The sequence below is a fragment of the Pseudophryne corroboree genome, chromosome 1 (assembly GCF_028390025.1).
Source record: "Pseudophryne corroboree isolate aPseCor3 chromosome 1, aPseCor3.hap2, whole genome shotgun sequence".
NCBI classification, from domain to species: domain Eukaryota; kingdom Metazoa; phylum Chordata; class Amphibia; order Anura; family Myobatrachidae; genus Pseudophryne; species Pseudophryne corroboree.
In genome coordinates, this window is record NC_086444.1 from 601,386,077 (window position 1) to 601,408,821 (window position 22,745).

General features: G+C 40.0%; 1 protein-coding gene across 1 annotated transcript in view; it reads right to left on the minus strand.

Annotated features, from left to right (window-relative positions):
- EFNA2 (ephrin A2) overlaps nt 1-21,825 on the minus strand; it is a 361,912-nt gene extending 340,087 nt beyond the window's left edge. Inside the window, exon 1 of the mRNA XM_063914335.1 lies at nt 21,133-21,825. Coding sequence (XP_063770405.1) covers nt 21,133-21,251 — 119 coding nt within the window. The 5' untranslated portion in view covers nt 21,252-21,825. The remainder of the gene's footprint in view (nt 1-21,132) is intronic.
- Nucleotides 21,826-22,745: the final 920 nt, after the last annotated feature.

A 22,745-nucleotide genomic window follows, 5' to 3' on the forward strand; every position in this document is an offset into this window, starting at 1 on the left:
AGGTGTACCCATTTTACACATTACGGCAGGCAAGACTCCCCATTTTACACATTACGGCAGGCAGGTGTCCCCATTTTACACATAACGGCAGGCAGGTGTCCCCATTTTACACAGTACGCAGGCACGTGTCCCCATTTTGCACAGTACGGCAGGCACGTGTCCCCATTTTGCACAGTACGGCAGGCAGGGTTCTCCATTTTACACATTACGGCAGGCAAGTGTCCAAATTACACAGTATGCAGGCAGGTGTCCCCATTTTACACATAACGGCAGGCAGGTGTCCCCATTTTGCACAGTACAGCAGACACGTGTCCCCATTTTACACATTACGGCAGGCAAGTGTCCAAATTACACAGTATGCAGGCAGGTGTCCCCATTTTACACAGTGCGGCAGGCAAGTGTCCCCATTTTACACATTACGGCAGGCAGGTGTCCCCATTTTACACATTACGGCAGGCAGGTGTCCCCATTTTACACAGTACGCAGGCACGTGTCCCCATTTTACACAGTACGCAGGCAGGTATCCCCCCATTTTACACATTACGGCAGGCAAGTGGCCAAATTACACAGTATGCAGGCAGGTGTCCCCTTTTTACACAGTACGCAGGCAGGTGTCCCCATTTTACACAGTACACAGGCAGGTGTCCCCATTTTATACAGTGCGGCAGGCAGGTGTCAAGTGGGGGGGAAGGAAGGGAGAGGGGGGGGGGAGAGAGACTACTTACATATAGAGAATCTTCCCGCTCTTCGGATCGGGCTGCCTCACCTTCCTCGTGCCGGCCGCCTCCTCCTTCCAGCTTGTCTGCTCCTCCTCCATCATCCCGAGTACTCCTGCTCGGGGGGCGTGGTTTTGCGGAATGACACGATTGCGTCGTGACGTCACGACGCAATCGCGTCATTCCGCGAAACTCCGCCCCCCGAGCAGAAGTGCTCGGGAAGAGCGAGGATCAGCAGACAAGGACACACAAAGTGCCGCGGCGGGCGCCCCATGCGGTTGCACGGCTCGCCCGCCGCAAGAAACGGCACTGCTGTTAGGGGTCTCTAATGCCATCACAGTTATATGAGATCAGTTAAAGAAATAAGAAAAGAGGGCCATAATAGTTATACAATAATAATCCAAAGGCATAGGAAAGTGACCGCTTGTCCTTACACATCTTACATAATAAGAACAGTGACGTGCGGTGGGGTGAGCAGAGCCTTTCCTGTCATACTAACGTTTGTTCCAGAGCTTTGACTGCGTAAAGTATATGAAAAATACAAAGAATATGTTAGAAATATCTTCATTGCATTATTCTAATAATTTTTATAGCCAAAACTCTGGAGTAAAAAGTCTATGGCAGGTGAGGCACTGGCTAACTTTTCCGCACATCTCTGATCAAAACTCAGCAAATTTCCAGGAGTTTATCCTGCTGTACCTGTGTATAATGCCCAGATGTACGCTTTGGCTCATATATTGCATGTAAATCTGGCTCTGGTGCCAGCCAGTGCCTCCTGAGCTATTTAGCTCACCGCACATCCCTGAAGAACAGATACTAAGAACAACGCCTACCATGAAGAACCGGAAACGCAGTACTGTGCATTTGGTTGATACTTAATAACAGTGCACTGATGGGTATAAAAAAGCTTCCAGTTATAAATTAAGGGGAAAATAACGGATTGCCTCTGCAAATCAAGGAAAATTGGCAACAATAAAAGTATTAATTAAAATGAACTGAAAATATAAATAGTAATTAGTATGTTATTTCATTTTGCCAAACACAAAACACTAGGAAAATTGTAGATTTCTGTTTACAGATGTCACTGAAAAATAAGATGTGGAATACAACTGAATACTGCCAGGACATTATGTGCTTGGCACAATATTAAAACATAGAACAGCAACAAAAAAACACATGGACTCGACAGCCCTAAAAATATTATCCTATTTTTATCACTTGAAAATAACAATAATAAAAATGAGGAATAAACCCACAACGCAAGCAAACGTCTTCTGCTAAGCCAGTTTTTCAAAACTCCAAAGCTCAATCACATGCAGCTGTATTTAATGGATATCTGATCTTAAATTAAGTTACTCTGAAGCTCAGTCATATTAATTCAACCACTTGTGTTCAAGCATAGATATCCGTAAAACCTGGACGAGTAAGGGGTCTATTCAATTCAAGTCGGAATTCCATTTTACAACATTTTAAGGTCGAATCCAGATTCGACCTATTCAATCAATCTGCCGTTTATCCGACAAATCAGAAATTCCAACTTGTCGGATAACACGTGGATCGGCGGATTAGCCGCGGATCCAAATTTTTTGCCCCGTTTCCTACAATGTCAATCCGACTTTAAAAAAGTCGGATTGGCACTGTCGGAAACGGACAAAATCTGTCGAATTTGGCAGCAAATTGAATACTGAAATCTCGGATCCTTTCCGTCGGAAAGGATCCGACATCAATTGAATAGATCCCTATATTAATTAAGTACTAGAGTTGGGAACCATAATGGGAAGGTTATATTCCCACTTGAGTGGTGGTGTGGACCCATCACCCGAGTGGGAATACGGGGCTGCGGTCGGGATTGCGACCGCCAGCATTTCACTTGCTGTCGGGATTCCGGCGCCGCTATCCTGAACGCCGGTATCCCGAAAGCTGATATATTAACTGCATCCCCATAATAGTCACAATTCTGCTCGGTTCCACATTCTACCACCTAGTTCATAAATCAGCATCTCACCTTTTTTTCCATAACCTAGAAATACTACTACTAAACTATCAAATAATGCACCAAGGGGTCTATTTATTATTGGTGGCTAGTGAGCAGTGGTAACTATCATTATGTATCACTACATATCACAGTGATACATAATGATGTACAACTGCTATTTACCATGATAAGGCTAAATATTTCCCTTTAACCAGCTGGCAAAAGAAGAAATGCTTTACACATACGAGGCTAACCTCAGCGAACCCACCTATCACCATACATCCCAACTGTCCCGTTTTTCGCAGGACAGTTCAGTTTTTTTAGGACTGTCCCGCTGTCCCACCCACAGGCCGCAGTGTCATGCAGTGGGGGGGACAGTTGGGAGGCTACTGTCACTTGCTGCAGCTTCGGGAGATAGAGAAACTTAGGGCATGCCAGCAGCTCACATTACGCTGGCCATGCCTCCACAATGACAGAAAATGGGGGCGTGGCTCAAGGTCTCAGTATTCCCATAAAGCCACACCCCCATTCCCACAGGTCACAACCCCTTTTTGGGCAGACGAGGCTTTACCACGCAAAAGGTCCTGCATTGAAATATGTAGAAGTTGGGAGGTATGTAGCACTGTGACCCAGTGAGGCCTCAAGTGAGGCCCCATCAGTGGTGCTGGAGCCAATGTTAAAGATAAGTAATGACATCCTACGATGCTTTTTGTCACTTCAATTACCTTATTCCACTATCATCATAGAGTTCTACGGGGATGGTGGTAAACAGGTTAAGGCCTGACAAATCTTTGACTTCTCCAGTGTTATCCCTTTAATAACCTGCATGAAGTACTGAAATAGCCACACTTGCTGTTACATAAACTGTGGATGCACTAGCGAGTCTGAGGACTTTCCTGAAGATTCTCCTCGCCCGGCAGAATGATAAAAAGATTCATTAGTTTAGCCAAATGTCAATATCACTATCACACCAGCATATTGCACCATCAAACACAAGTTTGCTCCATCTCTATTATGAGGCACATTAAATTCTTCAACCTTCCCGTAATTGAAGGCCACTTCTGAAATAATCCCGTTTGCTCAGCTGGAAGTATAACATTTTCCCTTGCTCTGTCTCCATACGACTATCAGCAGTTGAGCATATCTGTATATGTTTTGTGTACCCATATTGTAGTCTGCTGTTTAGAGCACTCTGGAACTGCTGCAGTGTAACAAAGAGCCAGTGTCCATTCATCCTGTTCCCAAGTGCTTTTGCTGTTCGGGTAAAGTCCTGCATCTTACAGCAGGATCCCGGTTATTTTCCAGCCTGTACTTCTTGTATATCACTTGAGATCCAGCTGAGCTGGAAACCTCATTAACTGATAATTAGCAATCATGAACAGGCCTTACACTGCGCATCGTAAAAGGACATTCTTAACACTTAACGATAAATAATGATCAATTGAAAGCTAAGGGAATGACAGGCTTTTTATGCAAAAAAATGCGGGTCAAGACTGAAACAAGCAAAAGACGCTGTATTTAGAAGCCTCATTATTGTTTTCATCTGTATTCCTCCTTCGACCAGACTCTGGAGGCTGAGAACTTCAATGTCTCTCAAATTTTACCAAATAAAATACTTCACGGACAGTTTGTATGGAGGCTGAGACGGTTTTATTCAACAAGAAACTCAAGAGGCCTGAGAAAGGTCTGGTTGTGAACAGGACATTAATGCACTGCGTCGATCTATGTATCCTGGTTGTCTTCTTTCTCAAAACAAACTGCAGCTTAGGGTAAAGACAGCTATAAGCAGACAATTGGATACTGGATGAGGACCAATGAAAAGTCAGCCAGTGCAAACGGTGAAAGGGTCACTTTTGTCTCAAGCAACTTTTGTTTACCATAGCACAATCTTGTTTTCCAATGCAATTTGCAATAATTAGGCGGTTACTATATACAACTGGCATTCATAGCCCACGTGTGTGGCCAGGGTAGTAATCTAATGACAGGTGAAGTTCTCGCAGGCTCTCATGCTTTCATGAGGCTTGTGTATAAAGGAATTTTTTTGTTATTATACAAAAAAATTTATTGTAAAAACAAGTACCTAAAAGAGCAGATAATATTATGCCATACTGAAACCAACGACAATTAGCAAAGAGTTTATTTTTCTTTATTCGGTCATTCCTCCCAACATCTTAGTTATGGCAATCATGACCCTGACCATCTGAAACAAGGGCATGACCTCGTGACAGGGGAAATTCCGTAACAGTGAGTCAATGGAAACGGATTTCAAAATTCATAAAGTTAATTCTCAAAATATTTTACCATCTAGTTTTCATAATGAAATTTGCATTACAAAAAAAATTAAACAATGACTAAACGCATAAGAAAAAGACCTTCTAAAATGCATTTGATTTAAAAAAACACATTAAAAATGTAGTTTTTATAATAACCAATTTATTAGATTGCCAAAAAATAAGAATAACCAATTTTATGGTCCAAAAAAACACTATGGTCCTAAAGTAGAGTTGACACCTTGACTGCTTTTATAGTGTAACAGACGTTTTCCCCTACTGCGAATGCGCCCCATTAATTGCAGATGCCTTTGTCAGAATACAGATTTAGACAACTCTTATACTTGCAAACCTTAGCAACCTGACACGTGTAACGGGGGATAGAACAGTAAATGTAAGTCAAGTACAGTATGGGGTGTTCATGTAATTGTGACTGAGGTAGACCTGCAAGCAGGCACGCAGGGCCGAAACTAGGGGGGGGCTAGGGGGGCAGGCGACCTGGGCGCCGGATTGGAGGGGGCGCCGAGACCCCCTAACACCCTCTCCCTATGCGCCAGTGCCGTTTCTTGCGGCGGGCGAGCCGTGCAACCGCACGGGGCGCCCGCCGCGGCACTTCTTTGTACTTTGAAACCCCCTTCTCCCTCCTCCCGAGTGCCCAGCTCGGGGGGGCGGGGTTTCGCGGAATGACGCGATTGCATCGTGGCGTCACGACGCAAACGCGTCATTCCACGAAACCCCGCCCCCCGAGCTGGGCACTCGGGAGGAGGGAGAAGGGGGAGCCGCGCAGACGAGGAGGGAGAGGCGGCTGAAGAGCGGCGAGAACCGCTTCAAATGTAAGTCAGCCCCTCTCCCTCCCTCCCTCTCTCTCTCTCCCTCCCTCTCCCCACCACCTGCCGGATTGTGTAAAATGGGGACCTGTCTGCCGCAATGTGTAAGATGGGGACACTTTTTCCTGCCGCAATGTGTAAAATGGGGACACTTTTTCCTGCCGCAATGTGTAAAATGGGGACACTTTTTCCTGCCGCAATGTGTAAAATGGGGACACTTTTTCCTGCCGCAATGTGTAAAATGGGGACACTTTTTCCTGCCGCAATGTGTAAAATGGGGACACTTTTTCCTGCTGCAATGTGTAAAATGGGGACACTTGCCTGTCGTACTGTGTAAAATGGGGACACGTGCCTGCCGCAGTGTGTAAAATGGGGACACTTTTTCCTGCCGCAATGTGTAAAATGGGGACACCTGTCTGCCGCAATGTGTAAAATGGGGTCACCTGTCTGCCGCAATGTGTAAAATGGGGACACTTGCCTGTCGTACTGTGTAAAATGGGGACACGTGTCTGCCGCAATGTGTAAAATGGGCACACTTGCCAGCGTACTGTGTAAAATGGGGACACGTGCCTGCCGCAATGTGTAAAATGGGGACACTTTTTCCTGCCGCAATGTGTAAAATGGGGACACCTGTCTGCCGCAATGTGTAAAATGGGGTCACCTGTCTGCCGCAATGTGTAAAATGGGGACACTTGCCTGTCGTACTGTGTAAAATGGGGACACTTTTTCCTGGATATGAAATTTATGTTAGAAAAGGCAATTTTTCAGGTAAAAAAGTTCTGAAAGAGATATATATATATATATATATATATATATATATATATATAAAATATTTTTATTCATTTATTTTTTTATTTTAAAATGTTTAGTTGTTTATTTTTTTATTTTTTTATTGTAAAAAAAAATATCTTTTTTTTTTTGGGGGGGGGGGTCAAATGACTACCTTGCCCCGGGTGACAAAAATCCTAGTTTCGGCCCTGAGGCACGCATACACCTGACAGGAGCTGTATCTATTGCTGGTGTTTGGTGCTACAAGTTGCAATTATGGTAATTCGTTAGTATGGCTATATTATATATAGTTTCTGCCACCTACTTACATTGCTTACATATGTCCACTTGGACAGCAGTAGGTAAGGAGTTTTAAAGAAGAAAATAAATGTATTTAATTTCTCTTAAATGGAATTTATTTTGTATTTAACATTTGTATTTAATTACATTTACATGAAAACATGATAAAAAATTTTAATAAAAAATAACACATAACATTAATATACTATATACAAATAGAATAATGTAGATTTTGCATTTATAGCACTGTCAAGCCACAACTTTATACTTTCTGTAGCAACCACATATTGTTCCTGGCATAAACTGGCACATAGATAGGGTATGCAAGTTGGAGGCATGTGGAAGCTGTCTGCTAGCATGCAAAGGGCAAGTGGAGAGGTCTATGGAGAGGTCCAATGGGCATGTCGGTAGTCCAACGGGCATGTTGGTAGATGTGAGGGACATGTAGCCATTAATGACTTTTTTCTTCTTCTAGTCCAGCAGTTCTACCACAGCGATTATGTATGTGGTTGCAGAGTGAGCGACGATGAAGTGTGCTATTTTTATGATTTTTGTGAACATTTTGATATGCAGAGAAGACAGGTGAGTGGTCCGTGTCAGCAGTAGTATGTCGGGCACGCACCTTGTCAAGAACCTCTGCACGCCTGTGTACTCTAGGCGGGTTCACTACGATATGCCGGCGGTCAGGCTCCCGGCGACCAGCATACCGGTGCCAGGAGCCCGACCGCCGGCTTACCGACAGTGTGGCGAGCGCAAATGAGCCCCTTGCGGGCTCGCTGCGCTCGCCACGCTACGGGCACGGTGGCGCGCTATGCTACGAGCGCCACGCTATTTTATTCACCCTCCAGGGGAGTCGTGGACCCCCACGAGGGAGAATAAGTGTTGGTATGCCGGCTGTCGGGATCCCGGCGCCGGTATACTGTGCGCCGGGATCCCGACAGTCGGCATACTGAAGACCACCCACTCTAGGCTAGTGTTGCACAGCTGGATGCATCATGAGACTGAGCATATGTCATAACCTTTTTTACCATTGTTTCAGTTATTACTAAAAAAGCATGTGTTAAAATATGGAACGATAAACTTATTAATAGTCTATAGCATCTAAGCTCATGTTATAGAATGTTAAACCATGTTGCAACATTTTGGGAGACTTATTAGACACTGGATCGCCATCCAGCAGGCAAACACCTGGTGGTGACAATAGTGAGTATTCCCCCATGTATGTGTAAGTCTGTCCTACATACAGTACATAACACAACTTTCTCAAGAAGAACGTGATATTTGAGGAAAAAGAAAGCTGGGAACCATCAGAAAAAATTGAGGTTGGAGCACTAAAACCAAAGACCCAATACCTATGTGTGAGGTGGGAAGAAAAGCATCTCAATATGCAGAGAATGTAGGGGCTATGCCTTAATGCAGGAAGCCCCACAAAACATACAGTAGCTCCTGCATTATATTGTCTCAAATGAGTTAAAAATGACAAAAAAGACCCATATATAACACAAAGCCCCTTTATCCTAACACTCTCTAATGTGATTAATCACAATAGAAGAGTAAAACAGTAAAAAAAAAATAGGAATTGGCGAAAGTTGCACTTATTAGGGGCGGCTCATCGGTGCCAGGTATTTGGTTGTTAGACTTTACTTTGTACATATATACACCTAGATAGCATCTTTTTTTGAGATACTATCTTAGGCAAGACCATGAATATTTATGTAGATACAGGCGTGCACCTACCTAAACCCAGAAAAGTAGATGCACATTTTAACTGATCTTTTTACATCTCCGAAATGTACCTTCTTCATATTACCTTACTCCCCAGTTGGTACCGGCAGGGGGTATAAGTGATGAACACTGCACAGAAACATGTAACAAAATCTTAATCGTTGCACATGTATTATTATTATTTTTATTTTTTTTAATTTTCCTAGAGTGGAAATGTCCCCAGGTGTGATGTGAATGAATCTTCCTGCTGGAGAAACATGATTGACAACTTCCTATACTGAAGCTGAGAGCAAATAACGCTGGCAGCGGATCAAAGGAAAGTGTGCGCCTACAAAGACAACAGATCTACAGAGGAAAAGAAAGAGCAAATTAGAGAGTGTGACTATTGTGGGGTTACAGGGCAATCTAGTAACTAATTGTCTTGTGTGTGTGGCTTGCAGACTACTTTATGCTCCACGTCTCACTTATTCTATGTACGTAATACAAGGATGAAATGTTTTCTACTGTTTATATAGCACAGCCGTTGCCTACCAAATGCAAAGTACAGCTGAACAGTTTTCTTAGATTCAGATTGGGTCATTATTACATCTAACAAGACATTTGTGTGATCCAATAAAAGTAATAAGTGAAAAGGTAAAAAAAAAGCACATACTGAACAAGAAAAATAAGACTTTTTCACACACAGTGTAAATCCCTGTTAGCCATCTACACACGATATGTGTGATCTGATCATTTGTTCCAATAATCCATATGGAGAGTCACTGGCCCGTCATCAGTATGTAACAGCAGCTAACTGCACCGTCTATCCTGCGTGTTACATTGGATCAGTCTTTGATCAAACCAGATGGTCGCCCGATTAACCATAATTGCCATGGCACACTGGTAACTTTAAACTCACATAATCTGTGTGAACGTAGCCACCTTTTATTGGAAAGGTTTTGAGCACAAAGCTGTGGAATAATAGTGGATGCTGGGGGTAAAACCAATATGATCTTCACAAATATAATACTTTCCCTTTCTTGAGCATAGGAAAAATTCCATTAAGGTGTTAAATTAGGCATATAAGACTCAAGAGTACTTTTACCTACAACCCAAAGCATACCCACTTTCTCAGTAAATTTTAGGGGGCAATTAAATTATCTGCACCATCAGTGATTTTACCTTGTACCTCTAATAGGGTCAAACATATATAGAGTGTATATTAGTGACAGACTAACTACCAGCGCTATCAATGTCCTAGGCTCTAAAGTAGAAGTAGTTCTCTTTTAATGGAAATAAACTCCATATGGTGATGAGTGCTTTATAAGGGAAATAAATGAAACTGTGGACATAAAAGGACATCATGCATGCAAAACAGAACAAGCAAATGAACAGATAGATTCAACAGTCTGGAAAAAAACAACAAAGAAGCTCTCAATGATGTCTATAACCAGAGGATTTGGAAATCTGATAAGCTACATGTTAGAGACCATGTCAATGAAGGTAACATTTAATATGCTCAGTTTTAATTAATAGCATATCTTCTTTTGTGCTTGGTTATTCCCATCCCTAAAGCATGTGCAATTGAACAGTAGGTTATGGCATGTGATATGGGATTGTGGCAAATAGGCAAGTCCTGCCTGTTTGTCAGCTGTGTGCTCTAGGTACCAAAATGCCAACTTAAGCACAACCAACCTGTAGTCACTTTCAATTCAATTAAATTCTACTTGATTGTCATCAACAATTCACATGCATGAAGTCAACGAAATTAATCACACGTGCAATCAGAAAAGTCATTAAAAAAAAAGCTCACCAGTGATTAAGGGATCTATTTACTAAGTCTTGGATGGAGATAAAGTCAACGGAGATAAAGTACCAGCCAACCAGCTCCTGTCCTTTTAAAAACCCAGCCTGTGAAATGTCAGCTAGGAGCGGATTGGCTGGTACTTTATCTCCATCCAAGGCTTAGTAAATAGACCCCTAAATACCTCAGTGTAATAAGGAGACACCAGGACCATGTGCCATTCTAATATCACACTTGATCAGTAAGTGATTTCCATGCACCTTGAGCCACACAAACCTCATCATCCACTATTTCCGTTTATGCATCATCCTAACATATGTACAAATCCAGCCAGAACACTTCCATACCTACTAACTTGTATGTTTCTGAAATAGGTACAGTGTACCCTGCCAGAGTGCTCACAAGAAGGGGCATGGTCAACTACATAGGGATGTACCACATCCTTCCTGGTACAATTTGGCGCTGAAATCTTGTCTTTTTTTTTCTAAATTGGGAAAGTTGGGAAGTATGAATTCTAGAAAGTGGGGAAAAATCTGACTATATTGCACTTACCAAATATATATATATTGAAATGTTTTAGCCCCATGCAGAAATATTGGGCAGGCCCACACATTCTGTACTGAATAACTGTTAGCATAATAAAAGTAATGACTATTTGTCTGATCCCATATATCACAAAGAAGCAGGGACTAAACAGACAGACTTCAAATGACTTATTATTTTTCTTCTCGGATCAAATAGAAACATAACACTTGGGGCACGTCAAATCTGTCCAGCAGTGACAGCAAGCTCTGCGGTCAGAAACCTACATTAATATTAGTTTGAAGAAGAATTACACAAACAATTGACCTCATTTACAAACACACTTTGGCTTCTGCAGCTATAACCATATATGATCTGCCAATTCCAGGTGCACACCTACTCTGCCAATTTGTACATACCTCTTCAAACTAGAACTGCGTCTAAGTTTGTAGTCCCAACTGTAACGCACTACAGTGTATGCTGGTACTATATAAATAAATGTTAATAACGTTAATATAAGGAGGAAAAGTGTGAAGAGGTACAATGTGCAATAGTGTTTAAATCACATCAAATTCCTTCTTCCTCTTAAATTAGACTTGTCTGTAAATCTCCTAAAATAACACTTAATTTTATTTTAATACAACTGACATCAATAATGAGAGAGAGGAGAAGTCGGGATTGTATCTCATACAGACTTCTACTGTCACTAATAATGCCATCATGCAACACAAACCATTGCACACCATTGAAAATGTATGTGCACCAGGTATATTCAACAAAGAGGAGCCATTTTGACTTTTGTAAATGAGGTTCAGTGACTGATCTACTGCTAACTCCTTTTGACAACAATATCACTGTTAATGTGTGTTTAACAAACACAGGCTCCAGTGTGGTGATGCAGAGGGAGTAAATACTATTGTGTGCAGCATGCAGCAATCCAGCATGCACAGTGACACTCAGGCATTGGTTCCCAAACTGTTTGAATCATGCCGCCCTAGAGTATAAGATTTTTTTTCACGGCACCCCTAGGCCAAAAGTTTCTTATTGAGAAATTTTTAAAATAAATATTAAATGAAGTAAATTGTGTTTATATATCATCCTTAGGTTCAGTTATGTGGTGAGGGACAATATATGCTTCTGTTTGTGCACATGTTTTATGACTGGCAGCCACCAGCACTGGTTTTGCTTATTACCTTGACCATAAATAATTTGAATTGGTCATGGACCACCATTCCAAGGCACCCCTGCAAGTGTCCTGAGGCACCCCAGGGAGCCACAGCACACAGTTTGAGAGTCACTGCTCTTAGGACTAGTATATGCTGAGGTAATGTAGTGCATAAAGGCACAGGTATGTCATCTCTCCCTTTCTCAGTCTGCAGTGTGTTACCTGTCAAATTATCTTCACTGAATCCTAATCAAGATTAATAAATTGTAGCTGTGACAAGGGAAGTCATACAATCCATCAATAATAACACCTATTACAGGAGGGTTGAATAAAGAGCCCCTATATTTCAAACAGCAGCCCCCTAAGTTATGCCACTGCAATATTATCAAAACAGCATGTTTCCTTCAAAGCGTATGAATCAATCTGATTAACTGACTAGCTGGATCACAGTGAGGACATATCTGTAGCTGTGCCCTTACCTCTAGTGTCTCCAACAAGCCAGCTTTGGAGACGCTAATAACTATACAAACTGAATTGATCAAATAAACTGGACAAGCAAATATCCAACATATTCTAACACAAAGGAGTCACTGAAACGCTTGGGGCACTAGAGGACAGAGCTAAGAAACTTTGTTGTACATGTCATGGACAAATAAGAGCAGCTGCCTGTAGATACTAAGCATAAGCCATTCTCTAACCTAGCACACACTTTTCCCATAGTCAAACTGATTGTCCTTTCTCTATAAATCTTCTTTTCACATTTTATGTTGTGTCTAAGTTCATGTTGACAAATGCCATTTCATTCCCTTAATGAGTGCATTGAATCATAATATGCACGGCCATGAATGTGTTGACGTCTAGTCCAAAACAAACTAGCAATCCGACCTGTACTTTCAGATTGTTGATGACTGATATTCCAGTAGGTTCAGGCAGCCACGGTAATTCGAGGTCAAGGTTTGTACAGAGAGGTTTGATCAGGCACTTCTCTGGGTGTAATGTGGCCCCAAATGACACCTGCTTTCCCTAAAACCTACGTACATATTGGGGTACACAACCAAACACACCCAAGCCATGGTAATTCTTCACTACAAGATAAAATGGAGTGTACGAGCCGAATGTATCAGGCATATACGTCAAATATATCAGTGTTTATTTGGCCTGCTACACTTCTGCAGACATATATTTTGAGGATGAAGCACATACAGAGACAGTGGTGATGTTTGGAGCACTGAAGCAAAAAAAGAGATGGGGATAACAGGTAAACTGGATGATGAAGAGAAAATATAATGTCAGTTTGCTTTGAAGAATGTAAGCCCAAATGCAATAGTGCCGTTTCTATACCATCTATATCTACCCACTGTCTTTCTTGTGGCACAACTTTTTCTGGCGAATGAATTGAGCCACTGCACTTTGGTTCATAGAGGTTTTAAAGTAACTGAAAACACAGTTACTGGCATAGTGGGGCAAGTATCCTGATCTATTTATACATAGTCCCACTGGGTACTTAACTGAGCTTAGGATCTACAATTTACACATGGCAGTCTGGTGTCTCTACATCTACATTCAGCACACACAATGGATAAATCATGAACTCAAGATATATGCATGAGTATATAAACTATTAATCTGAAGAGCTAGATTCTAAAAGTATTACCCCATCAGACACAAAGACAGGTAATTAGAAAACTTTAAAGCAGGGACAGTTGGACTAGAATAATCAGGTGTCACCAGCATAACCAGCTAAAAGGACTTTCTATCCAGTTGAAAATCTTTTATTTTTTTATTTTGTTAGTGCACATAGTTTATATTCTATCTAAAGAATCACATTCCAAATAAATATGTTTTGAATGGTTTAACCAACGAGAACGAAATAAAGTAATTTTACCATGTTTTCTCGTATCAAACATGCATCAGGGTGTACTATCATGAGATCTGGCAAAGGGTCACCTGGTAACTTAGGTTACCAGCAAAAAGGAGACAGCACATAAACTGATTAATTGTAGTTCTAAAGTTGTGGTTTGTATCTTAAATGCTTAGTGTAGAGGTCATTTACAACTGTATACTAATGTTAACAAATAGTAATTTCAAATAACGTTTCAATTTACCAATAGTTCCATTGTAAGCAAAAAAATACATTGTGCATTATTTTATACCCATGAAGATTATGCACAAGATGCCCATTTTTCATCTCAAATAAAAAAAACTGATATTGATGACCTTGAGACTACTCGCAGTGTTTGTCTTTGTAGGCTCAAAAATATACAATACTAAGTGTATGCAAAAGACTCTCTTGGTCTTAGTCTCTGAAACAGACACACACACACAAAGAGGGAAATTTAGGGATGTACATAAAATAATAAAATAGCCACACAATATTTTCATGCAGTCCTAGGCACACATAATTCCCAAGCGGCTTTCAGATACAAATTACAGTAATTCATGGCACAGCTATAAACACCACAAAACACTAAAATACAGGGTGGATTCAATTATGAATAATAATACCAACTATAGACCTTATGAATTCAGCAGAGTTTCTGTGTAATACATCATACCTAATAGATTGACAGTAAGGAAGGCTATGGATATATGAGCACCAGTGCATACATACATACGTGTGTGTGTGTGTGTGTGTGTGTGTGTGTTTGAATTAAAATAATTATGTCTGTAGTGTGAAATACACAATATTTTGGCGCTAATGTCTTATAGCGCGATAACACTTATTTTGCACGATTGTAAGCGTTGAGCTTTGTTTTGCAGTTCTTTATGAAATGTATAATTTAAAAGTAATATAATAATGAGGGACTATCAACAATAAGTAACATGTAATATATAAAACAAAGTGTTCAAGTAAGGTAATAAAAAAGAAATGTAAAAAAATGACATTAAAAAAAATTGAATTTAATTCTGTGCTATGTGACTTTGAGCACAAAATTCTACATCTGAACCATTGAATATTATTAGAGAGAAGAGTTGTTCTCCATTTGTAAAGCACCTTATTAATGAAATGTAAGTATACTTACGTAATGGAGGCCAACATAATTAAATAAGTACTTCAGCCAAGCGGTATTATAATCAGAAGTTTGATTATAAGGAGAAACAATAACAAGTAAAAGCAGATATATAAAAAAAATTGTACAATTACGTTCTAAATACATATATTTACAATTATGGACATTTTTTCATTTTTTGAACCAAACATTGCCTAAATATTTTTAAATGTATCTTAGAAATTATGCACTTAGAAATTACAAATGTTGTTACATAGAGCAAGCTTACATCTTCCAGCTATTACAAATTTCAGAATTTCTCAATGAAAATCTTAGTTGTAATGAAGGGCTGTAGGAAAAAAAATAACAGTTTAGGATGAAATGTTCCTTTTTTGTCTGATTTATTGGATTTTTTTCCTGAAAACTTGTTCAGAACACTCTGAGTAAGTAAGCAGTGCTATTTTTACAGATCGCTATCAGTGTGTTAAATTATGTGAGGTGCTTAATCCTCTCAGACTGTTCTCTTTCATTTAATAACTCAGGCGCTTGGAAAGAAGCCGGTCGGGTCTGGAAACGCTGAGCAAAAAAAATAAAAATGTCGATCCACGCCAGACTAGGGATCCTTTAAGAATTTTAACATATGTTGAACATTTAACTGAACAAAAGAAATATCTTAGGCCAGAATCAGAATTGCAGGCAGAAACCCAAAACTGAGGGAAAGGGACTAAAAAATGTGGACTAATGCATGTAATAAAATCCATATGTAGAGTAATCAACAGAGGAAGGGAACTGCTTGTGGATAAAAAAAAAAAGGCAGACCACAGCCTCTCAACTGGAACATCATATTATTCCGACCTGAGCTATTTATGTATTTTATATAATGCATTCAGAGGTTTATAGAACATGCCTAGAGACTTATATATTGAGAATACATTTTGGAAAGTTAATCTCTTTACTGTAGTTTTACAAAACAGCTGGAAGTGTTTATATAGTAAACGTACAGTATATGTTGGGCCAAAAAAGTTGAGTATTAAGTAACAACAAATTTTAAAGATTTTAGAAATATATTTATATATTATTATACACCTACATGAAGTGCAAATCTACTTATCTGTTACAAGACATAAATGAAGTGGTAGAGAAATAAACTGGCAAAGCAAAAAGGAAATTCACTGGTGGGCTAAGAATTTTGAATATAAAAAAACACTTTTATCAAAAATAATGAGGTAATATTTACTGGATGGAATTGAGCATTTGAAGTGCAGTATTTTCTGAAAACAAGGAGGATTGTGTATTAAACTGAAAATTGAATCGTTCCTGGTGTTGACTAAGGTCTTTGGATGTTAGCGTTTACTGCACTATTAGTTCAAGGTACACAGGTACAGTTTAATGCAGCTTTGGAGAAAGAGTCGCTTCAGTTCAGAGATTTTCAGTAATGACAGCTGCTTTTCAATTTTTATTCTATGGATGTACTTACTCGGGGATCATTTATTCTGCCTTTATTTTCATAGGATAGTTTGACAGATTAGTGATTAGACAGCTTTGAGCTCTTCCTCCTACTAGTTTAAATTAATGAATTTTATGATGTTCTAAAATGGCATGCTAGAACAATAATAACAATATATCTGCCTATAGATTGATCGCACACCTCCAGAGAATGGCGTAATGGCTTACACATTTTGTACTGGCTGAAAATTGGGCACCGTCAGCATGCAGACATTTGTAGCTGCACTTTATTTTCTTTGGTGTTCTTATTACTGAGACAGCACAGAAATTACAACTCTTACGTTGGGCCATTTCTTGTTTTAAAAATATTTTCTCAAGTTATCTCATAAATTAAAACTTTAGAGCGATAACAGTAATATATTAGAGGCCATAGTAAACATATTAGGCATGTCAGCATATTGCACAACATACATTCAAGAAGTGAGGCGCTAGTGAGGATGATAGTGAACATGCCAGCTTCACATGTCCTGACAACATATTATAAACAACATATTATAGTCATACCAAGACACTACACTCATACTGTATTTTCAGTAGTACATACTTTAATCACAGCTTGAAAAAGCAAACTTGTTCTGGTTACTAGTTGCCATTATTTCCTAACCTGGCAAGTAAGGCACTAAATTCACGCAGAGTAGTCACGCCACTCATTAGCGCATGGTAGCAAACAATTCGCCACACTTTAAGATCTTAAAAAATATTGCAATATAAAATACAGACACATGTTGCATACTATTGCATAAAAATGAAGCATGATGGCCAGCAATCTACAATACATATAGTGATCATGCTAACTGCTACTGCATTATACATGCAATCACTGTATACATGCATTATACATATATATGTCATATACACATATGTCAGACAGAACTTAACCATACATACAATTATTATACCAAAATGTGCTGTACTGTAAAATGAACAATAAGGTGCACTGATTACATTAACATGTACTACTATACTGTACATGCAACAACCGATTGTGCACACTGTTCATACACCAATTATGGCAACATGCTTAGTGTACATATAATGATTACAAATGTGTACTGGCCTGTACATACATACTATTGTCACTGTACACTGTATGCACTATATACTACATTACTACACCTACGTGTACTGCACGGTACATACACTTAACACTGCAAACATGCTTCCCATTGTAAATACACTGATTAAACCAACCATCCAGTTATGCACAAATGAATACACTTACCAAACAATTAGCTATTATTATACCAGTGTGTAGTACAATGTGAATATAGTTATCACGTCAAACCATGATGCATATAGAGTGATCATGCCAACCTGTACTACAGTGTTTGTACAATGCCCAAGCCCTAATCATGCCATCTGATTACAGCACCATGCACTCAGTGATTACTCAGAGCTGTTCTGCAGTATGCACATAGTAACTTATATTGCACTCTGGTAGTGTTTATCTCAGATAGTACTTCACCATACAGTAGATGTCATGAGAATGGCAGCCTGTACTATAGTAACCATGAACTTATCGTATCATGCCTACTACTGTACGTAGTTGCCATACTGATGTGTGCTAATATTGCATGCAATAATCATGCACTAAACATATTCATGCACTAAACATATACATATATAGTTAACCATAACTGCAGTATACATTTAATTAGAATGCTGACCAGTATTCCATTAGCCACAGACTTGTCATGCCAGCACTATTCAGATCATGCTAACTTGATTCCATTATACATACGTCATGCAAACTCTTAACACAAGACAAATACATAATAAAAGTACATACTAAAAATGACAGTGGAGATTTGAACATGCACACTTGCCACTACTACATGCACACAATTCAATCCAACTCACTTATATCAGAGATGCCAGTCATATCTCCAACACTCTCTAAGCATGCCAACAAGTGATAAACAATGTATATAATGCATGCCTTCATATACTGCATATTATAGTAATTAAACTTATGAAAGCACAATAAAAGCAAATTACAAAGCCACAAAATACACATATGCCAAACTAAGCTGCCCAACAGACATGCACATTGAAACCATGTCAATGTTTTATTCCACAAGATACCCTCTATTACTAATGTGTGGCTCGGACCCTCATAGCTGCCAGATGCAGTACATATACTTACACTAAAGCACTCTCTTCTGCATTTAGTACTATTTATTATAAATATTCTAACTTTTTATTATGCTGTATTGCTATTGTATGGTAAGTATAGTTTAGTACATTATACTTTGTAAGATCACAATGACAGCTTCTCCTACTACTTAATTTTACATTGTGGGGAAAAATATGTTTGTTTTTTAGTTTTGTTTTTTTCTTTTCTCCTAACATAAAGCGATACAATTTATACCATAAAAAGTACACTCACACTTTCAACTTGCAGTATACAATACACATACACACTGATCATGAGAACTTCTTCACACTACATACATTGATAATAACTATTGCACACCAAACTTAAGCATGTCAAATTCTAGCATGACCTAAGCCCACAATAACAATGTAACTGTATACCACATGAAGCAAACATGCTGGGAAAGGCAATTTGAACATTAAACAGACTTACTGGCATCTTGTACAATTCAAAACACATACATTAGACATGCCAAGCAATACTGTGTAATATATAGTGTGCAAAACAACTACAACATAATATGTACCAAGCATGTCTTCCAATCACAAATTATATACAATACGTATGCCAACCAATACTACATGAGATGCACTAAGCATGCCAACCAATACTACATAAGACGCATTAAGCATGCCAACAAATGCACTAAGCATGCCAACCAATGCTACATAAGATGCACTAAGCATGTCAACCAATACTAAAGACGGTGCATTGTATTAAGTATGCCAACCAATGCACTAGGCATGCGAACCAATACTTCATAAGACGCATTAAGCATGCCAATCAATACACTTAGTATGCCAACCAATACTACATAAGATGCACTAAGCATGCCAACCAATACTACAGAAGATGCATTGCATTAAGCATGCCAACCAATGCACTAAGCATGCCAACCAATTGCTCTAGGCATGCCAACCAATAATACAGAAGATGCATTAAGTATGCCAACCAATACTCTAAGCATGCCAACCAATACTACATAAGATGCACTAAGCATGCCAACCAATACTACATAAGAAGATGCATTAAGCATGCCAAACGATACACTAAGCATGTTAACCAATACTAAATACGACGCATTAAGCATGCCAATCAATACACTAAGTATGCCAACCAATACTACATAAGATGCATTAAGCATGCCAACAAATACTACAGAAGATGCATTGCATTAAGCATGCCAACCAATGCACTAAGCATGCCAACCAATTGCTCTAGGCATGTCAATCAATACTACATAAGATGCATTAAGCATGCCAACCAATACTACATAAGACGCATTAAGCATGCCAACCAATAAAACATAAGATGCATTAAGCAACTAATACTACATATTATGCAGTGAGTATGCCAACCAAAACTACATAAGATACACTAAGCATGCCAACCAATTTAACATAATACTCACGATGCTTGCCAGCCAATACAACATAATACGCACTATGCATGCTAACCAATAGTAGAAAGTATGCTCTAGCATGCCAGCCCTGTTTCAAACGCAGACCACCATGTCGTATAACAGGTCTTAGTGTTACAAAATGACATTATTAAAGAACAGGCAGAATAACTGTTTAGATGCAATATCTATGTTTGTGCTAAAAGAAAAACCCCCAAAGAACTACAGTAAGTGGATATTTTCTTGGGAGTCCATTTCTGCTCATCAGATCCACTTGTAGCCTATAATGATCCTGTGCATTGGGGGAGTGTCAGGTCCCTGGAGTTTTTGCTTGCAGCATCTGGAGCTGCTCAGGAAAAGCAAATATTCTGCCCAAGTGCTACACAGCATGTCACATACAGAAAACCAACTGAGCTGGTCTTTAGCTAGACAGAGTGCTGGAGCAGATAACAGAACACAAATGAAAGGTCATTTGCTGAACATAGCAAACTTGAGATAAGTTGAAGCGTAAATAGCTTACAAACACAATGTACAACTGTCATGAAGTATATAAATCAGTTGCCCATTGATTCTCCATCAGTTGCAAGACTACTTGCAGATCGAGGAATTGAAAAATGACAATATACTGTACAGTAGCATTGGCTTTTGATACTCTTTGTAATTGGGCTCTGCCTGAGTTTACAACCTCATGTCATTTATTAAAACACCTCACTTATAAGTTATAATACCTATTGCAGTTATTTACTTAAAGTCAATTCCTCAAAGGTACATGAGAGTTCCTGGTTGTAAAGTGCCCACATGTTGGAACTCAGAGTCACCATGCATCTACATCCACAGTCTTTTGCCATACCCCAAAGCTTACACACACTGCCCACCAGCAGCTCTCCCCACGTCCCACTGGCTGCAGCTCTACTGTGCTGCATGCTGCTTAGTGGCCGCCGGCTTTACCAGAAACTTTCTGCATGCAGCACACTATAACCCACCTCCTCAGCTGTAAGACTTATTTCCCCACACATGCAGGCCCTTACCTGGGGTTACTCTTGTTCCAGTAGACTGCATAACGATCTGATATCACTTTGCTGGGGTCATCTGTCCAGACACAGACCCAAATCAGGGCCCCCAGGAGCAATGGGACCAGGGGCCCCATACTCGGGGTCCAATCTTTTTTGTTTCACTTACAGCGGACACCGTGGTCCCATGTCCGGACACTATCCTGGGTAAGTGTTCAATTAGGGTGAGCTTGGCAGCAGCGCTATAGAAAGCTGTCACTGTTTCTGTCACTTTCTCTCGTAATCTCTGGCCACTTCCAGAGCAGCTCTCAGCTCCATGCCATGGGGGGTCTGACTTGTGCCCCAGCAGCGGATCTTGCTCTCTCCCTTGCAGGACAACGTTGGCTCTCTCAGCCCAGGTGAAAGGAGCAGGCTCCGGATCAGCTCAGTCTCTCTCTCCGCTTTCATGGTCCAGAGCCCAGGAGGTGACAACTCCTGAGCCCGGGGTAAGGGACCAGTCAGGACATCCTGAGGGCCAGGGGGAGAAACAGATCCGGAGGCAGAGACAGAGTGCAAACAACAGGTATGGCGAAGGCTGAGCCTAAACTACTAAATAGACTGATATAGGTAATTATGACTGCAACGGATACAAAGCCCCACTACTGCCAAATCCCCCTCTCCTCACTCCATCCACACATCTCCCTCCTCCCTCTCAATGCTTTCACTCCGGCCAGCCCTCCTCACTCCTCCCTTACGCTCAGTGCTGCATCACTCCCTGGTTCCATCTCTCTCTCTCTCCGCCGAAATCTGAATGGTGCTTCTTGTGCTTGTCAGATTCTCTGTGCGCCATCTACTGGATGTTTGACGAAGTTCACTCTGTGCAGTACCCAAATGGTTCGCTACCCCCCTGTCGGGAGTAAATTACATTTTTTAATTTCTCTGCCACTAAGCAGAAACAAAGTACATTTTTACCTATTTTTTTTTAAATTATTTTATATAATGGTAATGTTATGCAATCACTTACTAAATATTTCATAACAAAGAAAGGAATCTAAATAAATAAAATGAATACAGACAGGCTTGCAAACAACATTACCTATAGTCCCACTAGTGGAAATCCACAAAATGCAGTCTTATGATAAAAATGTGTTTGAAAATAATAACACAAGAAAATTCTTGAACAAATCTTGCAGCCAGAAAGAAAAAAAAAAATAACACCATTTTGTCCTGACTTGGAAAATAATACACTACTGTAGAAGATGGGTTCACTTCAGCCCGGTCTAGTAAGGCAGTGGTACCCAAACTTTGTTGAATGACAGCACCCTATAGTATAAGCATATTTTTCCCCAGCACCTATAGGCCAAAAGTTTCTTATTTTGAAATTAGAAACAAATCTTACATTAAGTAACTGTATGTATGTCAGCCCTAGGGTCAGTTATGATGTGGTGGACAGGGCTGCACTTCTGTTTGTCCACATATTTTATGATTTTCAGTCACCAGCTCTTGTTTTGCAGCCACAATGATCATTTGATCCTGGACCACCAAGCTTATAGCAAACCCTGCAAGTGCCCGCGGAACCCCAGGGTGTCACGGTACCCCGTTTGGGATCCACTGCAGTATGGAAAAAATAGCCTTTTTGACATTTTTTTTAG